This window comes from Sinohyriopsis cumingii, chromosome 14, assembly GCF_028554795.1.
Source record: "Sinohyriopsis cumingii isolate HCF-2022 chromosome 14, ASM2855479v2, whole genome shotgun sequence".
In the NCBI taxonomy this organism is placed as follows: Eukaryota; Metazoa; Mollusca; class Bivalvia; order Unionida; family Unionidae; genus Sinohyriopsis; species Sinohyriopsis cumingii.
In genome coordinates, this window is record NC_142974.1 from 46,883,372 (window position 1) to 46,906,909 (window position 23,538).

Sequence of the window (23,538 nt, forward strand, 5' to 3'; positions counted from 1 at the left end):
ATCATTATGGCTGCCACGGTGGCCATCTTGAAAATCACTACTATGTCTGAACAGAAAGTCATATTGTCATGTGGTTTTCACTAGAATACTTCTTGTGTTATATAGTGGATTCCAAATAAAACTTGTGCCATCTTGAAAATCTTTTGTTGCTTCTAATCCTGAATGGATGATCATATTAACATGAGGGTTTAAGTAAGACTATTTATGATGAGTAGTTGGTCCCAAATGAAAATGGAGCCAGTCTAGAGTCCAGTATGGTCATAACACTGGCTATCTGGAAAATCTTGTTATTGCTTCATCTGAATGCAAAGTAATACTGCCATAGGGTTTTCAACAGAAGACTTCTTATGTTTAGTTGGTCCTAAAGGAAAATGATATCTGATGTCCAATATGGCCCTGACATTGGCCATCTCGAAAATATTAAAAATGGTTGTTATATCATCATGCAGATTTTACTGAACAACTTCTATTGAATGTCGAATTAACCTATTGCCACTTGTCAGACATGCCATTTGATGAACCAATTAGCAGGCATAAATTACTGGTAGACACCTGAAGACATTGTTTATGTTGACCGTTTTCCTCTAACAAGCTGATTGTCACAAGGAATTGGTTATTGTAAATCTTTACAAATTTTGCAATGGTTAATCCAGTTTTCAGTTGTTAAGGGTGAAAAGCAGTTTATGGGAACTTTGTCATTCAAATAGTTGATGTCCAGATTATCTAAATGGTGAACTGAATGTATTATTCCAAAACCTTGAAGAAACTTGGATGAATCAAGACTTGTGGCTGCCCCCACAGTCAGCTGAACATTTTTTGGGAATTACCACGAGTTTGTTTGCACAAAAGTAAGCAGAAAAGCACATCCATCTATAATTTGAAGAAAAACAAAATATCAAAACGGAATTTGAAAACAATAAAAATGAAATGTCTTGAATTTGGGTGGAGAACCCCATAACTCTGGTTTTGTTGTGTGTGTTGTTTCCACTATCGGAAGCACAGGACCAGAGATGGCATCATTTTAATCTTTGAAAATTTACACTTAATGTTGGCTTGTTCCTAAAACAATACTTCATCATCCTTGTTCAGACACTGAGTGCTTCTTATTTTCACTTACTGTGCTAAAGAAGGGGTCATGGATAAAAAAATTGAATTAATGATAAAGAAATAAAAAAACAATAGTTGCAGGTATTTATCTTCTGTTGTGTTAAACATGTATTATACATGTTGACATCAGCATACATCACTAATAAAAATTCCAGGTCACAGAGTTGAACTTCACAATTATGTACAATGGTATACTTCTTAATAATCATTATTTATGCTTTTTTTATGTATTTTTAATTCACTTAGCTCTAAGGTAGCTTAAACAAAAGTTAAAAATAATGACTTACTATCATAATTAACATCATCTGAAGTGAATATTCTTTTATATGAAATTCTCCAGCTGCTTTAGAATTGATTTTAAATATTTACTGAAATAAAACACATGGGTTATTGCCATATGAACATGAAATGCAAAATATATATAGTCTCTACTGCAGCATAATGTATGCAACTTGGCAATTTTACATTTATAAGAATAATAAAAATCATTTTCCACAAATGAAATTGAAACATATTTCTGTCAGATGTTGAATTTTTGTTGAAGGTCAACAGTTTATCATGTCATGTTATTTGGTTTTTTGGGCAATCTACTATCTGACATATGGTCCATTGGTCCTAATGTCATTCAGACATTCATCTTAATATTTCTCCTGAATAAATGTTCAAATCGAATGGGATTTTAACTTAAAGACTTCTTATAATATCCAGATGGTCATACACCAATGTTGAATGTTTGGCTGCATCAAAGAAATAAGCTGTGTAACTTTAAAAAGTTTGTATAGTGTCTGCTAAAATTCAAATAAGGACTGAACCCAGTCGAACAGGTTATGTATTGACAAATTAATATAGAGGTTTCAAACCACCACCACCCATTTCCTATGCGTACATACATTATCAGTAGACCCCCCCCATAAGCAAGTGCACTATCTGTTACTAAATATGTTAAATATTATTAATCCTTGATCGTTTCTTCATGGATTAAATATAAGCCGTTCTATAGAATTTGGGTGGTGGGTGCATCAAGTGTACATATTGGGGGGGTAAAAAAAAGTATGCATGTGTACAGGGAGGGAGGAGGGGTAAAAACTTGCCAGATTTTCGTACATACTAAATGGATGGCCCCTAAGGGACCCAGCACTTATAAACAATGACACATACAGTTTGTATTATCTCACCTTTCTACAAAATAGAATTATATATGTAAAAACTTATACAAATTAAAAGTACTGAAGATATTTACTATATAGAGGCGACTCATACAATCACAAGTTTCATGCAACCCAGTGCTTAGCTGTGTCTGGATGCCTGTCAATATAATTAATGGTTCTGACTTTTAAAAAATTAAATGCAAATCCTAATTTGTGCCAGAAAAGAGTGCCATATTTAACTATGCTTACAGGTGAGACAAAATCCATTTACAATCTCCAGGTCAAAGATGACATGAGGAAGACTTAAAATGCTTCATACATTTTATCTGCAGTTGGACATGTTCAACATATACATGACTTTTAAATACATGAATGTCAATAAGACTGGAACCAGACTCCTCATCTTAGTAGATCTTGTGGAGTGCTGACTTGAAAGCATCCACTGACTTGGTGCTCACAATACTCGCATCCATGTGGTTCCACTGCACCAGTTTTATAATGAAATAGTTTCTAAATTGTTAGGACTGAAACTTTTAACAATAAAACATGTAGAATTGTTAGTGACCTGATTTTATTCAAAATTCTTAGTTTCAAAGTCAGTGTAAGATTTAGATTTGATGTATCTTTTGGTTTAAGTGGTATAAACTTGTCACATTTTGCATTTTACATTTACAAGCAATCCTAATAGGCTGCATTATTACAATGGTTTATTCCCCTGACTTTGTCATTGAAACAAGGAATTAATGGGGCCACAAAGAAAAAAATTCTATCATCTTCAGTCAGCATCAAAAAATTACTTTGTTGCAAACAGAATGACCTGATGGAAATGAAGAAATTGAAATTCTCTGACATACTTCAAAATGTACAAAACTTTTATTCCCTATAACTGTTCTTACTTAATAAAATTATTAGTCTAAGTAATAAACAGCACAAAACACAAAAGTCAATTCGTAAAATGTTCACTTTGTCATAGCATCAACAGTATGAATAACTGTACATATTTCCAGAAACAAATCCAATAAACAAATTCTTGTTTTTTCAGTCATTTACCTACCACCTTGAATGAATACATTTTTGATGAATGACAAAAGTATATTTTCTTTCTCAAATATTCTATTTTGTAAGTATTATCACAATATTTTCACCCAATATTATATACAATGCAGAGGACATTATTTCTGTACATGCATGCAATTCCCAATGACATAAATTCAACTCATCTGGCAGACTGTGAGTATGAACTGTAATAAACAGAAGAAAAATAATACAAATGTCATACAAGTCTATCACACCTCTTGCATACAGACTGGTCTAATATTTTGTATTTATTGTAATTCTACTTTTTAGAGTTATTACAGCCTGAAGTATTCAAATTTCACTTATTCATATTCAATATCATGCACAGTATAACCACATGAAAAATGTTATCTTCATCTACATGTATCTTTAGGTTCACAAAACAAATACAGAAATCCAAAGCAGTTTTATAACCAGTTTTGTAACCTTTCTTTTTGCTCAATTTTAAAATGAACTAAAATACATATGGTAATTTTGTCATTTTTTCCCCAAATAAAAACGATCTGTTATTGACTGCCTATTAAATACACCTACTCTAAAAAAAATATGGGATAGAAATTTGGCATGATGCAAATGGACACCAGGTGGTTATGAAGATGTCTCATGTCTCAAACAATTCAGGTGATAATAACCAGGGAGGTGTGATTCTGATTAACTGGGCAAGCAGACAAGATTTATAAGAAAATTGGAAATATCTCTAAAAACAATGATCAGACAGACTCCATTTTTGTGACAGGAAACAATCACTAGTTACGATAAAAAACATAAGTTTCATTAAGATAAAGGGTTCAGGATTTCTTACATAACTAAAAGTTTGACAGACATGCTAACACCTGTTTTTCATCATAGACAAAGAGGCTGAACTCAATAAACATGTTATAGTCTGTCTAGAATATAAAGCTGTTTTCAGTTTGAATGCAAGTAATACTGTTCAATGGTCATCAAATCTCCAGGAAATATCAGAGAAAATATTAACAATTTTGTTAAGGACTACAATAGAATGTTCTGTGTATTAATAACTTCAGTTAAAACTGAATTTTTGAGACACTGCATCTTTAAAACTGGACTTATCAGGTCAAGAAGAAATGGGTTTTAGAATGGTGTAACATATTTCCACATTCTGTCACATAAGAAACTGTTCATGTTGGCACTGGAAGAGAGTCAGATACAAGGGGAAGCAACTCTTCTGTTCTCAATCTCCAATTCTCAATATTTTTGGAAACTTTGCACCATTGTTCCCCATGATGAGGCTCAGCACTGATACATCTCTTTCGCACTTCATTTTGAGTTTCCTGAAACAAAGCACATATATCAGTATCAGGTAAGGAGTAATTTCCATAACAGCATACGATATGTGAAGGAAGAGTGTCAGGTAAGCAATAATTTCCATAACAGTACATGACATGTGAAGGAAGAGTGCCAGGTAAGCAATAGTTTCCATAAAAGCATATGGTATGTGAAAGAAGAGTGCCAGTGTAAGCAAAGATTTCCACAGCATAAGATATGTGAAAAGTGTGCCAGGTAGGCGATAAGGGTGGTTCCATTAAAACATGCATGGGACCAAGGGAAGGCACTTTTAACATGGGGTGCTCACCAATAGATGCACTTTAGAATTTTCTTATCATTTTAATATGAATTCTGTCAAATCAAAGTACCCTGTCATGTGTTTTTTTAAAAACTGCCTTCCCTGGGTACCATGTATGTTTAAATGAAACATCTCTAATTTCCATAACAGTGTATGATATGTGAAAGTAGAGTACTGAGTAAGCAATAATTTCTATAAAAGCATATGCTATGTGAAAGAATAATGACAGTGTAAGCAATAATTTCCACAAAAGTATCTGTAATATGAAAGAAAAGTTCCAGAGTAGCATATGATATGTGAAAGAAGAATGCCAAAGCAAGCAATAACTTCCAGAGTAGCATATGATATTTGAAAGAAGAATGCCAATGCAAGCAATAATTTCCAGAGTGGCATATGATATGTGAAAGAAGAGTGCTAGGTAGGCAATAATTTCCATAACAGCATATGATATGTGAAATTAGAGTGCTGGGTAAGCAACAATTTCCATAACAGCATATAATAATAAGTGAAAGAGAAGTTTGAGCATAAGCAATAATTTCCATAATAGCAAATGATATGTGAAAGAATAATGTTGGGTAAGCAATAATTTCCATAACAGCATATGGTATGTGAAAGTAGAGTGTTGGGTAAGCAATAATTTCCATAACAGTGTATGATGTGTGAAGAGTGCTAGGTAAGCAATTATTTCCATAACAGCATATAATAATAAGTGAAAGAAAAGTTTGAGCATAAACAATAATTTCCATAACAGCAAATGATATGTGAAATAAATGTGCCAGGTAAGCAATAGTTTCCATAAAAGCATATGTGTGCATCTTGCAACTCTGATTACATACGACAATAGGTGAAAAGGAATACTTACAATTTCTCCATGCATCATTTCAAATTTGTAAAAGTAGGCCCATGCATCTCCAAGATCTGGATCAATTTTGACAGTCCGCTGAAACCATTCTCTAGCCTTTGTGACCTTTCTCTCTGACCAGAACAAACTGAAAAAAAACAAAAAACAACCCAAAAGCCATTTTATGATTTAAAAACAGTAACAGTTTTGTAATTCCCTCGATGATATACTGAACAAATGGTATCCTTCAAAAATCTTTTTTGAAAAATATCATGACTATGAAATTTCAAAATAAAGAAAAACGTTTTAATGAATACTGCTAATACTAATAATAATAATAATAATGAGGACTTTGTATAGCACCTAATCTTCAGAAGCTCTAAGCGCTTTACAACTTTAGACAACACCTGTAAGATAAGAAACATAATAATATTATTATAAAAACAAACAACATGAAATTAGAAAAACATTAAAAAAATAAAAAAAACATGCTGAGAATATTTCAGGTAGGAAACATTATTAGGTATTTATGTTTGTTCTTGCTGTCGAAATAAGTGAGTTTTGAGAGCCCTCTTGAATGTGATCACTGTGTCTTTGTGTCTAAGTTCAGTGGGCAATTCATTCCACATTGCTGGGCCCTGGTATGCAAAAGAACGCTGTCCATATGACTTTGTTTTCATACTTGGAATAATGAGTATACGATTGTCAGAAGAGAAGCGTTAAGTATCTTGCTGGTGTGTACACATGAGTGAGGTCAGATAGGTATGTTGGACTAGAGTCCGACAGTGAAATGTAGTACAGAGAACAAATTTTGTGTTTGATTCTGGATCGAATGGATAGCCAGTGTAGGGTACAGAGCAGCGGGGAGGTGTGCTCTAATCGTGGTACTCGAAGTATGATCCGAGCAGCTGTGTTTTGAACTTTCTTAAGTTTTTGGAGTAGATATTGAGATGAACCAGACAGAACTGAGTTACAATAGTCCAGTCTTGAAAGTACTAATGAACACACAAGTGTTTTAGTGGCATCAACTGAAAGATATTTGCGAACTGAGCTTATGCGTCTCAGCTCAAGATATGCAGCCTTGCATATGTTTATGACATGTTGGTGCAATGTTAGAGTACTGTCCAGAGTAACACCTGGGTTTCGTACTGATTGTGTGAATTTAATGTTGGTGCAATGTTGGAGTACTGTCCAGAGTAACACCTAGATTTCGTACTGATTGTGTGAATTTAATGTTGGCGTTGCTGATATTTATTGTTTTAGGTAAAGGATGTGAATGAGAAAGTCTTTGTGTTGTGATCAGAATGGCCTCATCAATACAACCATGACACATGAACATAATACAAAAATACCAAACATAATTTAGAAAATACCAGTCTGTAACACAAGAAGCCGGCAATGGCCTGCATGTCATTGTCCCCCACCCCTGCCCAAGTTTTGAAATGAAATATAGATAACTATGACCTAATATTGTTAGAAAGGTGTTGTACTGGACATTCTGTCATAGCAATTTCCATATCTATGTGACCCATAATGCCCATAAAAAATACACAACTTGAAAAAAAACATTCAAGCATGAAATATAGGCAAAACTGACCTACATTTAGCGATTTGGTATTTTATCCAATAACATATATCCATGAACTAATTTTCATGACTCCATAAACAAACGTACATAGAAACTGAGGTAAATGAAAAATGTAACCAGTCAAGAAAGCATGAAATATGAGGTCACACAGCCCTACCTCTAGTAATTTGTTGTTGTTTACATCAAGATGTATCCACATAACAAGAAACATGACTGTGGCAATCTGTACTTGAGAAACTGACATTACTAGCTGAATAAAAAACACAAACAAAACTGTAAAAAGTGGAATTTTTATATCTAATTGCATGACACACAAACCAGGAGGTCTATCTTGTTTGTTACACTAATTACAAGTACAAAACTGCATATACACTGATCTGCAAGCACGTTAAGTGATGACAGATCTAGGTCTGTTAAGTTTGTACTTGTACTTGACTTAAGAGTATATATAATATTCTAAATCCAAAAAGGTAAAAAGTCATTAAAGTAAAAAGAAAGTTGAATGCCTCAGCATTCAGGTTAATCTAGATTGTGAACACATGTATGGCTGTATTGATGGATATACACACATATGGGTGTTCTAATGGATATACATGCATATTGCTGCATAGATGGACATACACATGTATTGCTGTATAGATGGACAAACACATGTATTGCTGTGTAGATGGATACACACACATTTGGTTGTATAGATGGACATATACATGTATTGCTGTATAGATGGACATACACATGTATTGCTGTGTAGATGGATACACACACATCTGGTTGTATAGATGGGCATACACACATACATGGATACTAAAGTGATCACTGCAAAAAGTATCAAAATTTTATTTATGTCAAAATTCTAACTGATACCAGGTAATATTAAGATTAAGTGTAGGTATAGCACAGTCATTACCAAAGCAGTGAAGACTATACCGGAAATTATGGAACCTACAGTGAGAAATATATTGGTACACATGATTTCAACATACTTGGAGGCAGCTAGCAGAACATGGGGATCATGTTCACATCTCCGCAGAGCATCTACTGACTTGGTCTTCCTCTGAGGTCGGGGCTCCATGAAAATGGCTTCTGCCCACAAGATTCCAGAGTTAGAGCATTCTTGCAGAGCTAAAATTAGAATATTTTCAGTCATAACAAGCATGTAATTAGAAATGCTGCAAAACTTAAATCATGAATTCCAAATACAGATGTCAGAGGTTATTGTATATTTGATTTGAAAAAATACAGGTAAACTATGCCTAAAAACCTCTCCAGTTTTAGGAACATTCTCATTCAATTAATGATTTTATTTGTATTTTTTTCCATGTTTCATTAATCTTTCATTAAGGTCATCCAAAAAATATTCTCCAGCACACAGAACTAAATGCATAAGCTGCAATAGAAAGAAACTTATTGAAATAAGAATTTACATTCATTAGACAGCAGGAGCTGTACAGAAAATATGTAACAACAAACATTTGAATGCAAGTTACTCTGAATTAATTTATTGCTTTTGTCAATATTGGTCTTTAGTAGATTTGCAAAATAATATTTTCATAGGACTTAAATTTGTTTATTTAAAAGGGTGCTGTCTACAAAGATTGAGTACTGTACACTTTCTAGTCAAATTCAAGGTTATTAGCAGCCACAAAATAAATGACAAGAGTCGTGTGCTTCTACTGGGTGAAAAGAATTTCCAGGAATTCAAGGTAATTCTTTTTTTAAACTGCTATGTTTTGATATTATTTCCAATACTTTTCAGTGACAAGCAGATTAGTAAACTAGTCTCACAGTGAAAACCCCATGTCAGTATTATTATTTACCATTCAGAAGTAGTCACAGCAAAATCTTCAAGATGGACATACTGAGGGTCAGTTTCCATCATTCTCATTTAGGACTAAACATAAGACTGGATGTCTGAGAGGATCAACCAGACATATAAAGTCTTTCAGTAAAATCCTATGATGACACGACCTTTCATTCAGAAATAACAATAACAAGATTCTCAAGATGGCCACTATGACAATCCTAACACATGTATGTGGCACATTTTCATTTAGGACCAACTATACAGCATATAAGTCTTCTGTGAAAAGACCATGTCAATATAATTCTCATTCAGGAGCAGTAGCAACAAGATTTTCACAAGTCTTTGAGTGAAAATTCAATACTGATACAACCATTAATTCAGGCAGAGTAGCGATACAATTTTCATGATTGTCACTGTGGCAGCCATATTAGACAAGAAATATGGACCATTTAATTTACAACCAACTAGACATCATAGCAAGTCTTCTGTGAAAACCCCATGTCATTGTGCCATTTTGTTCAGATGAAGTTGTAATAATAGTACTTTTAAGACTGCTTTTATGGTGGCTATATTGGCATCAGAAGTGTACCATTTTCATTTTGGACCAACTAAACATTGTGAAAGGTCTACTGAAAGCTTGTAGCTGATATGACCATCCACTCTGCAGGTGTAACTATGACAAGATTTTGTAGATGGCTACTGTGGCAGTCATGTTTTGCCCAAGCAGCACCATTTTTATTTAGGACCAACTAGACCAAAGAATTAATGTGCTTGTGTGTGTTAAGTTTCATGGAATCCTCAAAGTAGTTTAGGAGTAGCCATAACAAACTTGTGGTAATGGACAGACAGACAACAAATGATGGATTGTCCATTAAGCTTTTCTGGTCTCTGATCAGCGAAGCTAAAAGCTGGTACCTCAACAAATATACTGAATTCATAGTACATGAAATAATTCTATCCATTACTAGCTAAAAGCAGAAAAGTTGTGCTGGTATCGGAGAGAAATATCAAAAAAGCAGATATGACTCAATTCTTTTTAAAATACAGAAATTCTGATTCTGTATAAATATAAATGTTTATTTATGAGTTGTTTTCTAATGGTATTTATGAAACATCACTATACCTTGCCCAGGAAATCTGTTCAAAGTGCTCTTCCCAAAAACATGGCCTGGCCTGGGTGGGTATTAAACTCAAACACTTCAACTATGTGTTTAGTACTCTACCAAATGACATATGCAGGCTCTCCATAGAGATGTGTACAAGACTATGATTCAAAAGCATGTTAATCTGATAAAATCTCACCTTTTGCCATGAGGGTCTGGGCTATGTTTTTCAGTCCTCCTCTGTTCTCCACTCTGATGGCTTCAAGCCTGGAGAAACCAATTTTTGCATACTGATAAAACATAATGAATGTACATATCTCATCTTCAGATTTAAGTATTACAGTATAACCTGTTATAAGCAACCTCTGCTATGAGTAATGACCTGCATCAATTAGAACTCTGCTTGACTTTCACAAACATTTCAGATATATACAAGGCCAGTGGATGCTCAACTGAATAACTATTTGTTGATAACAAAAGTAAATTTAAGAGCAAACTGGAAGAGAAAACATGTTTTCTTTCTAAAAGTAAAAGCAAATTCAAATCTCCCTCTAGTAAAGATAATGAAATTGGCTAACACTTTTCTCCACTGCTGAACACTTTTAAATTGTAACAGAGAAACTGCATAACCCTGCACATAAATACAATAACAAAAACATATGACCACAGAGTTTCCTAATTTTGTTATCCAAATGACTGTGGAAAAGTAGTAAAAAAATTATTTTCAGGAAAAACAAACCATAGTTCAGGGTTCTGTGGATTCTTTAGTCTGGCTTTCTCCAGAATGGATCGAGCTCTAATCAACTGTCCATTCTTTTCTTCCAGTCTGGATAGCAGTAACCACAAGGGGATAGAATTGGGACATTTCTTAATCTGAAACAATGGGACAAAATCACTGACAGTGAAAGCATTGTGATCTGGAGCACACTACACTATTCTAATTGGAGTACATATGGATTAAAGTTACATTATGGTCATGTTGGAACAAATGTTAATGTGTTCAAAATAGAAATAAAAAGATCTGAAATTTCTATCTCTTTCTTTGCTATGCTGACTGCTGGCCATGTTAGACAGGTGGCCATCAGAGTTGGTACTTTGAACACAAACTTGTCAGTGCCATGGGATTCTGGCTGTCTAAAGCAAGTGGCTGCGGGTCTGGAAGGCAATTTAAAACATCTGTACCTTTAAAAACAAGTTTTTTTTCTAAATGACAAAAAGCCTCTGCTAAATCGGCACCTGCAAATATTTGCATACTTAAATCCGTAAAGCCATCCTGATCATGTACAACTGTTAGATTATATGTTTAAAAAGATCTGTCATGATTTTTTTTTTGTCTATAATAAACAGCACTACACTGTATCTCTCTTACCCCCTGGTTGTAGGCTTCCCTAGCCAACTCAAATTGATTTCTTTCTTCTTCTATCTGACCCTTCATCATCCAGAGCTGCAGAAGAGAATTATTATAAAATAAATAAAACAAGCAGTACAACAAAGACTATTGAAGTATGAGAACACTAACAATGATTTTTCTAATGCAAATAGCATGATTATGATTCTGAAGAAAACTTTATGTTCACCGCTACAGTCACAACTGGTTTCCTAATAAATGAGGAAATAAATCTGGAACAGAACCAAGTCATAAAAGACCAGAAGGCAAGTGAAAATTTAATACTACTGAATGCTGGGAAGCTCTAGTTACCTTAGCAAATTCAGGATAGTGTTTGACTGCTTCCTCTAGTAATGTCTTGGCCTTATCTATTTCTCCAAGGCACCATTCCAGCTTGATTGATTTCATCATCACCTAAAGACGAAATAATAATAATACTAACAATAATAATAGTAATAATAATAATAAAGGTTTTGCAGAACACTGTCTTGCCAAGAAAGTACAAAATGATATACCCTCCTTGCAAATAGCTTTCCAAATGCCATTACAGTATCTTAAGTACATTACTGATGCTATAAAAAAAATATAACTATATTTTTCTACCAAATAACATATATTATAACATAACTATATTTTGCTACCAAATAACATACACAAAACTTTAATAATAATAATGATAATAATAATAATAATAATAATAATAATAATAATAATAATAATTATAGTATTTATAATAAATAATAATAATAATAGCATAAATATAAAAAACAAATTTCAAAAATAATAATTATACAAAAATAATAATTTATAATAATAAAAAATATATTATTATTATTAAACATGAACAATAAATAAAATCATCACCATTTTCACCATTATTATCAGTGTCACCATCACATTTTATTGCTGTTATTGTTATTAACTTCACATGAGTATTTTCATAATAGTTAAGTTTAATGGAAAATAGCTCTTGAAAAACCACTTAGCTTTAAGGCAAAGGCCAAAAAGGAGCCAAAGGGAAATGCCAAAACAGCCAACTATAGCTGAATGGGGAAGTATTCAAACATGCAATCAGCTGGTGGTTACTTGAGTATTATTACAAATAACCATCATGACTAAGAGAAGCATGAGAGAGGAGTGTAATACTAAAATAAATTCTAATAGAGCTGCATAAATAGATCATATAGTGAAGAAGAAAAAAAACATATCCATCCATCCATACATACACATATCCAGTATGTCATAAAATTGGTTATCTTGTTTCTTGCTGCAATATTTCCTTTTTAAAAATATTTTGATACAAATAGTGGTATAGTTATGAAATAATATGAATTGACGTTTATTGGGTACCAGCTTTCCTCGATTTTGCAGATGCTACTAGCTATGAATTAAAAATTCCAGAAAACAATGCTCAATCTGTGGACTCTGTAGGATCCTTCTTAAATCCAAAAATGTCATTTTTTTTTAAACCCTCAAAAAACCAGTACCCATAAAAAAGAACTTACAGTATTTATTATGCTTCCTTACCCTGGCTGTAGGAGCACTAGCCCTAGCCTTCTGTAACAATCTTCGAGCTCTCTCAAACTCATTATTCTCACTCTCCAACTTGATGGCAGCCAACCAGATCTCTTCACTGTTAGGATTGGCCTGGAAAGCCAAGGCCAAGATACTTCTGGCTGCAGGTACATCTCCCTTGTATAAAATAATACAATTCATTTAAGTTCCACTTAATTAGGTTAAAGAATAATCACACCAATTATCACAATTTGTGACTAAAATAAAACAAATATTAGGGCAGTTTCTACAAGCATCCATCAATAATAAATAGGACATGCCAAAACATTTTTCCAGCAAGACCTCCAATTAACATTTATATTTACGTGTAAGTCACATTCAATGCAAACAACAAAGACCCTGATCTGCCATTGTATTATGCACTGACAGCTCAGGGTATAAATTGTTTTCTACTGATTACTCCTAACAATGGAAGATATGGGTTTATTCACTTTGCAGTTAGCCTTGACTTATAAGCGAGTTTATATACTAATGATTCAGCAGTGTTTTAGAAATGACAGTTGACACAAGAAAGCTTATCAAGATAATTTTCTAACTCTAATTATTTCAGTCTCAAATCTCATTTCCTTTTTTCTTCAAAAGAATTTTAAAGTTTGCAGATTTCGTATTATTTAAAACTTCATCTCTTTTCTTATGGTAATGAGAAAATTTTGATTTCAAACAACTCATCAATTTATGCACTGCCTTGAATAAAAACTTGTCAGAGTATCATATAATTCTAATTATTGTTGTCAGAAGAGACTGTAACCTTACAATAAAGTTTTTCTAATAAGGCTGCTTAAATATACTGCTACACAGCAATATCCAGAGCCTAAATAATTGAAAACTGACAGAGTTTAGCACATTTATAAAACTACACGTGTTTGTATCACACCAATAGCCATGCTTCATGCAAATTTTTCTGCATAATAACGGGAAGCTATCTAAGCTATCAATTTTCCTGCTGAGTATTTTACAGCTGGATATTTACTTGTTCGTGTAAAATTTAACTTGTCTGAGGCAATAGAAATTGGAAATTTGAAAGGCCTGCTCTATTAGCAAGCAACTTATACTAGCCCTAACACAAGCTGTGAAAAGACGTAGCTTGCATGTATACTAGTGCTAATCACAATCATTTGATGAAGACAACATTGTTCAAATTTCTATGGAAATCAAAGTTTGTGAGGCAATAACATATTTTATCTTTTTTTCAAAATAAATGTTTAGCATATTAGGCAATAGTTTTCTGTCAATAAATTTCTTAAGGAAGAAAGGCACACTGATTAAAAAATGTCGAACCTGGAGATATCATTAAAAGTTTCACACTGTTCATTTGATTCCAAGTGAACACCATCACTAATGCTTTAAACCTTGAAAAGATGTATACATTAATTTTGACCATAACTTCACTGTAAACTTTACTTTGAAATTAAATCAGGAAAATGCTATTTACAGCACAGAAGTCAAGACTGATATTTATCACACAGAAGAACATACTACTTATCATGCAAATGTCAAAAATATTTAGTGAAACTATAAGTACTCACCTATTATGAGCATTTTCTATTGTGACAATGTACTGTTCAAAGTATTACACAAAAGCTGTCAAACTATATAAAGAAAGGCAACCATTCTGTTTTTAATCATTAGCTCTTAGGATTAAAATCTGAGTTTTGCAATTTCAACAAGACTGACTTTTTCAAAGAGCCAAATATAAAACAATGCTTATTTGAAGGACAAACTTGCAGAAAAGAGAAGACAGCATGTTATACCCCTGGGAGGGTCACTTTAAGCCAAAAGTGCAAACAACTAGTATTTTTTCTGAATAAAAAAGTTCTGAAAATTTACTGATTGCAAAAATCGGCTAGTAAAAAATAAACTTAAAGAGATCATTAATTCCAAGAGCAGCTGAAATAAAAGGTATACTTGTAAACTTACAGCTAGCCATTTTGACTTGGCACCCATCAACCACAGGACCTCAGCCTTTGGGCAGTGGGCAACTGCTCTTTGCAATAGAACTTCCAGAGACTCTCTAAAAGAAAAGTTTAAACTGTGATACAACTGATGATAAAATCACTTTCTCAGCATTTCTATTAAACTGAGTTAAACCTCACTGTTGTAAGGAACTTTGTGACTATTGTTACCACATGGCCTAGTCTACTCTATCTGTTATTCAAACTATGTATCTTTTGTATTAGAACTTATTTACTATCAAAGGCAGAGGAGAAAACAAAATTATAATATGACAATATTTACATCTGTAGTGGAGTACCTTATATAATCACTTACAAGTCCAACTTCAAACAAAATAAACCCTGATCTGCTGTCAATATAATGAATTCACAGAAAATCATGAGCTCTTTTTAACAGAATGCTAAAGCATTCATTTGTGAACATGGCTTATGCCACAAAAGATCAAAGCCTAGCAATATCAACTATCCTGAAAAAAACACTGTGCATTGGCAAATCAGATTAATTTTTTGCTCTACTGATTGCTCCCAACAAACTAAATGGATCAAGATGAGCTGGTTCATTTTCCACTGGTACATGTGAGTCTGTGCAGCTTGCTGTTGGACTCAACTATCAAGTGAATATACATGGTAATTTTACAAGATATAAATGCCATCCAAAAAACAATATCTAACCAAGTGTATCACAAGAGAATGGGGGAAGGATAATATGCTGACATTCATAGGTATACATTGTCATGGCTTGCACAAATAAAATATTTTGTTGGTACAGACATTTGTGAATTGGGGAAGGAATCCAATTGTTTCCACAGAAAGATAACTGTGTGCTGGATCCATGATATTCACATGAATTTGTACCCCAATATAATGAATTCACAGAAAATCATGCTCTTTTTAACAGAATGCTAAAGCATTCATTTGTGAGCACAGTGATGAACATGGCTTATGCCACAAAAGATTAAAGCCTAGCAATATCAACTATCCTGAAAACCAGACTTTCATGTATCACAAAAACAGGATTTTACCTGGTCCCATGATTCTTCTCAAAGTATGCTGCCCTCAACCATATGCTCTTCTTGCTGGGAAACTCAGTCAGGGCAAAGGCATAAATTGCACGGGCACACTCATATGCCCCATGGGCAGCACACTGTAATAGATCATAACATGAAAGTATGAACATGTGAAAGCACGTATTTTTATATATGATAACTCCTTTGTTGAAATTGCAGGAGGACACTATTATAGTTTTAACAAATCCGTACATACAAAAAGGGTTGAAATTACACTTGCCCACTTGAAATAGTGAATGACAATTACAGAGAGTTCTGTGAATTCTTCAAAAATCACTGAATCAACTGGATGATGAGTCAAGTCTGGCTAGTGTTTCTCTTGAATGAAAAGATGTTTTGCTGAGAGTATTGCTGATTTTTATCACTGAAAATCCATACTTTTGACTAAAGCTCATACAAACACTCCACTCTGACTCTTGGGTATTAATAAACACTTATCTCATAGTGCTGACTGCTCTCAGTTTGTAATTACTTACAACTGGTGTTAGAATAGTCACAGAATAAATTCTGGGAAGCAACCTTTCACATTTTAAAATTAAGGTTCCTAACAATGTCAAATTTTATAATTCTATAATAGCTGGTTGAGTATAAGTTTATTCTAGGTAAGTACAAGACTTTAGTACTTTCCTGATTAGGCAAGTGTAACTTTTATAAAAAATACCAACTCTGAAAGATCTGGCCTGAAATCTGTACCAGAAGTGAGCACCATCAAAGCTGGATCAAAGAAGACAATACATAAAGCAACGTCAGAAACTTGGTGCAAAAGTGGCTATTATAAGACCAGTAAAGTACCTGAATTATATAGAGATATTAAATTTCTTAAATCATGCAGCAGAAAGGAAAGTGCGATGGAAAGCTTACAATACTGATCTCAAGACCCTGACTTTGAAGATATATCCTCCAATGTAGTACATAAGACACTTTCTATTAATGATAAACACAAAGTTTCATCCTAAAAGCTAAAAGAGCAATAAAATCATTGAATGGAAAGTAATGGGTGATGGAAAACTGCATTATACTGCGCTGTTACCTTGACATTTTTTGCCCACCAATTTATTAGACAACATACTTTCTAATGATGCTGTGTATGTATACCAAGTTTCAACCCTTAATCTATAACATCTCTGAAATTATAAACTGAAATGGAAAGTTTCATGAAAAAACTTAAAATATTCAGTTGTGATGACCCTGAAGATATAACTCCCTGAATGGGAAGTAAAGATGGAAACTTAAAATACTAACTATGACCTTGACCTTGAAAACTGGACTCCCAATATTGCATCTCTTAATTCATAAAACAGCTCTAAAGTTGAACAGTGGAAAGTGATGAGCCATGACCTTAACCTTGATGAATGACAACCCCCCCAACATGGTTTGCAACATACCTTCTAATGATGATGAGGGTACAAGGTTTCGTTCCTTAATTTCTCATGTCTTGTAAATTATAGATAGGAAAGGAGATGTGATAGAAAACTTAAGATATTGAGTCATGTCCTTCACCTTGATGACAGGATCCACAATGAGGTATGCAACACACCTTCTGATGATAATGTACAAGTGTACCAAGCTTAATCCCTTAATCTCAGGTAAGTGTGATGGTCTACCAGATAGGCAGCTAGAGGTCCAGACAGATGTAAATGCTGATGATATGTACTCCCAACCCCCCATTTCACAAAATAACGGGGGACAAACACCTGGGAAACATTTAAGTAATTCACTGGAAAATACACGCACTGCTTCATAAAATCACACCTACCTATTACAAACACAAAACTGGGAAATGCAAATGGAACTGATGGTTGGAAATGAATTATTTTAAAAGTTTAGTTCAAGGAAACAGCAAACTTACCGACTCAGCATCTTCCATCCATGTATGTTTGCAATCTTCCTCTTCCACACCAACACTTATCACTGCTCGGCTGAAAGAAAAAGACAATGATGCAATCTCTCTGAAATAAAAGACCTGAATGAACATTCCTGATTGCACTTAAGTAAATGAGTACAACAAACAGAACATTATATGCCCACCCTGTGTTTCATAATTATTTATTTAGGCACTATTAGGGCACAACTGACTCATTTAAGTATTGACAAATGGGTCTCAGTGACTCTAAGCATTATCTCTGAACCCAACTATCAATATCTTCCTTGTCCAAAAGGGCAGACCATTTGTGAAATTAACTAAAAGAAGATGGTGTAGAAAGTCAACCGTTTATATCCAAGTGTTTAACTTTTGTGGAAAACCAACTGATCATGCATACGGGTATAACAAGCCCACCATCAACCATGACTAACTTAGAAAAACATCAACCTAATCAATATCAATGATATTTTGCAATGACTTACATGATTTCCTGACATGTTATAATACTTCCACTCTTTTCACAATCCTCAGCATCCTTGATCCAATGTTCACGATTAATTTCCACCATGTTGGCACGCAGGGAACTTAGTGCTGTCAAAACATAAATTATTGATATTACAGATTTCCTCCTTTTTCCTTTTATTATTGTTATTATTAGTAGTTGTTGTTGTTGTTGTTGTGGGGTTTAACGCCATTTTTCAGCATGATAGGCTATACATGGCGGCCAGTATTAATGGTGGAGGAAGAACCCGGAAAACCCCGGAAAGAACCACCGACCCACGAGAAGCTACTGGCAAGCTTTCTCACATGCCCACATTGGCTGAATCTTAGACTTGAACCGCCGCAGACAGAGGTGAGATGGCAGTGATCTGTAACGAAGAGCGCTTTAGACCACTCGGCCACTCGGGGCCCCCATTAGTAGTAGTAGTAGTAGCAGTATTACTATTATTATTATTATTAGTAGTAGTAGTAGTAGTAGTAGTGTTATTATTATTATTGTTTCTTAGACATAAAAAACACATGTAGATTTCATTGTAAAACTCATACCTTAAGATAAAGGTCACATGCCTGTAACCTTCAAGCACCTTAAAGAACAGAACACATTCCTTTTTGTCTTTTCAAGGTGACTATTATACTGATGAGAAACCCTTAAATTCTGGCAAGAAAATGTTGGAGGTCAGCATGCATATTTCAAAATACTTGATTGCAATGTAAAGATTTCATTAGAATTCTGATCACTCCTCGTCAAGCTGAGCTTTTTATATCTGCTACATACAAAGTTGGTGTCACATTTCTGTAACAAAAATTTGTTTCAAGATTTGACAATAATGCAACACAATGCTTCAGTAAACAGTAGCATACTAAGGGTAAATGGCAACCATGGTGATGATGATGACCCAAAGGGTGCCTGGGGTTTCTGACCTGTCCAACTCCCACCCTCGTTAGTACTCTACTGTCAACAAATCATGTATTCATGCACAATAAAGTAAAACAGGACTTGCCTCTCTCTATAATTTTCTCCACCATGTGTTTATTTCCATTGGCTTCTTCTAACTTTGCAGCAGTGATCCAAATCTGCCGATCAGTGGGAATACTTTCACGTGCTTTGTTTAGCACCTTCCTGGCATTATCGTATGTCTCCAATCTAGCAAGAGCTAACCACAGCTGTAATAAAATTGTATCGCAAAGGTTAAGAGATGTACAAAGTTTCAGTAATGATCAAATAACCTTATCAAATAGAAGGCTAGGTTTCCTTTATAATACAGTGAAAACTGTAAGTGCCACCAATATGGACTAGAGCAATTTTCTTCTATATAGGTGGGTTGTCCTTTATATGGGAGTTCCTCGGAACTGACAAGTGCACTCCAAGAACACCTGCACATAAAAACAGTTTTATAGGTAATACTTGTAGGAGTATAGTTGGAAAATCCTTTAAGCCAAGATTGTATAAAGAACACCGTCAATAATGGAACACCAAGAATCCCTAGACTTTTTATAAATATACATATAAGTATCGTGTAATTAAATCCTCATATAGTTGTTGTGTACACAAGAAACACATGTCCAGTGTACAAAAGAACACTTCCAGGAATTATAGGGAAAAATACTCTAATAGGTGTTCTGTACACAAGGTATGCATGTCTAATATAGTCAGGAGACAGATTTGTTAAAAATTTATATATTTTCACTATATATAATGGTCATTGTCACAAAGTAAACTCTGTGAACTGTCAAAGATAGACAGTTTCATCAAGTACCTGTTTACATTAATGCAGAAATTATATTTAGGGGAATGAAATGATGTTATTATATATATTCATTAAATCTTGATATGTCACTGATGATAAAACCTTAGTTACAGCTAAAATACAGACCAAAAAAAATTGAAAATTTTCACGCATTTTGAAGAACATTATACACAGATTACAAATTTGTATCTCCAAAACAAATTACTCCAAATTCTAGAAATTTACTATTAAAAGCAATTTAGAATAAGACTCTGAAATTAATGACCGCATTACATTACATTACTGAGGCACAGCTTGCTGTTATGTGTGACATCACTGTAGAAGAAGCTGACTGGCCACTAGTGAAGTTGTGTACAGATTGCATGGTATAGACTGTATGGTAATTTAAAGTAAACATTATATGCAGTCACAAAACAATATGTATCAGGACTAATAAAGCTGAGTCAAATATAAAAAGAGTATATTTATTTCAAATCTGTAATTTTATTCCTAATCTTATCATACATATAATGCTAATTATAAATTACAGTAAATAATAAACATCACTGTATGTATACTATCTGATATCAAGGGCAAACTCATTTTTTTAGCATAGCCAACTTGCAAGTATTTCAGTCACTTTCAAACAACTTGTCTGCCCAGGACATCAGTCCACATACAAGACCTATAAGCATTATGACAAATGGCAGTGAACATATTCAATGTAAAACAATAGTAACAGCAGGTAAGTTAACAGGTCACTAGTACATATCATCAATGAGGCTATCTGCAATGCAATGTCTTTGATATGCAGTGAGAATAGACAAATAAATTCTATGTTAAATGGATGTCCTTGATTTCACGGACAAGCATATAGGAATATTCATTCTGGATTCCTTGTTGTCATTTATAATATGTTTCTTTTAAATTAGGTTTTACTGTTCTTCAAATGCTTAGCTGGTATCATACTGTGATGATACACATTGGTCTAGCAAATAACTTTTAAAAAAATCTGAAACAACAAATAATGGCATTATCTTGCCATAAAGATATAGGAAGTCTGAATTCATGTAGACATCTAACAAACATGTTCCAATCAAAAGATTGAAACACAGCATAAATGTTGATATAAAGAAAATATGAAGAAAGGTCACTTATCAAACTTAATGGAAAGAAAATGAACTTGTGCAGCAAATTATTTTACTAAATGATTATGATATGGAGATATCGTTTAAATCTGAGGGAGACTCAATTATGATTTACAATAAAGTCAACATTATTTCAGGAAACTCTTTTGAATGATTTAGCAAAAATAATTTCATGGAAAGTATCAACAGATAGGAGCAAACATTTATCCAGCAGTAGCATGACAGCAATCTAAAAACTATCCTACACACACTAATCAGACAGGAAACTATCCTCCACACTAATCAGACAGGAAACTATCCTCCACAAACTAATAAGATAGGAAACTATCCTCCACATTCTTATCAGACAGGAAACTATCCTCCACACACTAATCAAACAGGAAACTATCCTCCACACACTAATCAGACAGGAAACTATCATCCACACTAATCAGACAGGAAACTATCCTCCACACACTAATCAGACAGAAATTTATCCTCCACACACTAATCAGATAGAAAACTATCTTCCACACTAATCAGACAGAAAACTATCCTCCTTATTAATCAGACAGGAAACTATCATCCACACACTAATCAGACATGAAACTATCCTCCACACACTAATCAGACAGGAATCTATCCTCCACACACTAATCAGACAGGAAACTATCCTCCACACACTAATCAGACAGGAAACTATCCTCCACACAATAATCAGACAGAAATTTACCCTACACACTAATCAGACAGGAAACTGTCATTCACACACTAATCAGACATGAAACTATCCTCCACACACTAATCAGACAGGAATCTATCCTCCACACACTAATCAGACAGGAAACTATCCTCCACACAATAATCAGACAGAAATTTACCCTACACACACTAATCAGATAGAAAACTATCTTCGACACTAATCCAACAAGAAACTATCCTCCACACACTAATAAGATAGGAAACTATCCTCCACACTAATCAGACAGGAAACTATCCTCCACACACTGATAAGATAGGAAACTATCCTCCACACTAATCAGACAGGAAACTATCCTCCACACACTAATAAGATAGGAAACTATCCTCCACACACTAATCAGACAGGAAACCAGACATCTATTTCAACACCAAAAGATCACTAAGCTAAAACTTTATCAATATTCATGGGACATGAAATCAACTGGACACTTATCTGAACAATAACCCATACAGTTTATGATTTACCTCAACACTCAACAATAACCCATACAGTTTAAGATTTACCTCAACACTCAACAAATAACCCATACAGTTTAAGATTTACCTCAACACTCAACAATAACCCATACAGTTTAAGATTTACCTCAACACTCAACAATAACCCATACAGTTTAAGATTCACCTCAACACTCAACAATAACCCATACAGTTTAAGATTCACGTCAACACTCAACAATAACCCATACAGTTTAAGTTTTACCTCAACACTCAACAATAACACATACAGTTGACAATTTACCTCAACACTCAACAATAACCCATACAGTTTAAAATTTACCTCAACACTCAACAATAACACATACAGTTGACAATCTACCTGAACACTCAACAATAACCCATACAGTTTAAGATTTACCTCAACACTCAACAATAACACATACAGTTAAAGATTTACCTCAACGCTTGTGGGACAGCATTCAACAGCTCGACTTAGCAAGATCCTTGCATCCTCTTCTTCTTCCATCTCTACAAGCAACTTCCACAGCCTCACAGAGTTAGGAATGTGCTCTAAAGCTGCAATAACATAAAAATACATGATAATGACAAGAACCTACAATAATGTTCAAATTTCATTTACAATCAATCATGGGCCTATTATGCCTTATGTTTTTCTTAATGAACTCTCATTTTTTATTAAATTTTTGGTCATAATTAGATAACAGCCACTTCATCACAACTGTCATAGCTTCATTCCAAAACATGGTTATTTTCTCATTATCTCCCCCTGGACGATACATTCAATTTTGTTATGGCACATTATGAAATTTTTTATTTGGTGATAGATGGCACATTACCACATGAAAACTTATACTGTGATGAGAC

The 23,538-nt window shown here is 33.9% G+C and overlaps 1 protein-coding gene across 1 annotated transcript in view; it reads right to left on the reverse strand.

Annotated features, from left to right (window-relative positions):
- Window positions 1-1,177: 1,177 nt before the first annotated feature.
- LOC149783706 (pre-mRNA-processing factor 6-like) overlaps window positions 1,178-23,538 on the reverse strand; it is a 58,849-nt gene continuing 36,488 nt past the window's right edge. The window contains exons 11-24 of the mRNA XM_089931945.1: window positions 23,111-23,229; window positions 19,601-19,763; window positions 18,581-18,689; window positions 18,084-18,153; window positions 16,190-16,311; window positions 15,133-15,226; window positions 13,168-13,332; window positions 11,953-12,054; window positions 11,623-11,697; window positions 10,993-11,126; window positions 10,453-10,520; window positions 8,330-8,468; window positions 5,780-5,906; window positions 1,178-4,624 (exon numbers count right to left, since the gene is read on the reverse strand). Of these exons, the coding sequence (XP_089788071.1) occupies window positions 4,472-4,624; window positions 5,780-5,906; window positions 8,330-8,468; window positions 10,453-10,520; window positions 10,993-11,126; window positions 11,623-11,697; window positions 11,953-12,054; window positions 13,168-13,332; window positions 15,133-15,226; window positions 16,190-16,311; window positions 18,084-18,153; window positions 18,581-18,689; window positions 19,601-19,763; window positions 23,111-23,229 (1,640 nt within the window). The 3' untranslated portion in view covers window positions 1,178-4,471. The remainder of the gene's footprint in view (window positions 4,625-5,779; window positions 5,907-8,329; window positions 8,469-10,452; window positions 10,521-10,992; window positions 11,127-11,622; window positions 11,698-11,952; window positions 12,055-13,167; window positions 13,333-15,132; window positions 15,227-16,189; window positions 16,312-18,083; window positions 18,154-18,580; window positions 18,690-19,600; window positions 19,764-23,110; window positions 23,230-23,538) is intronic.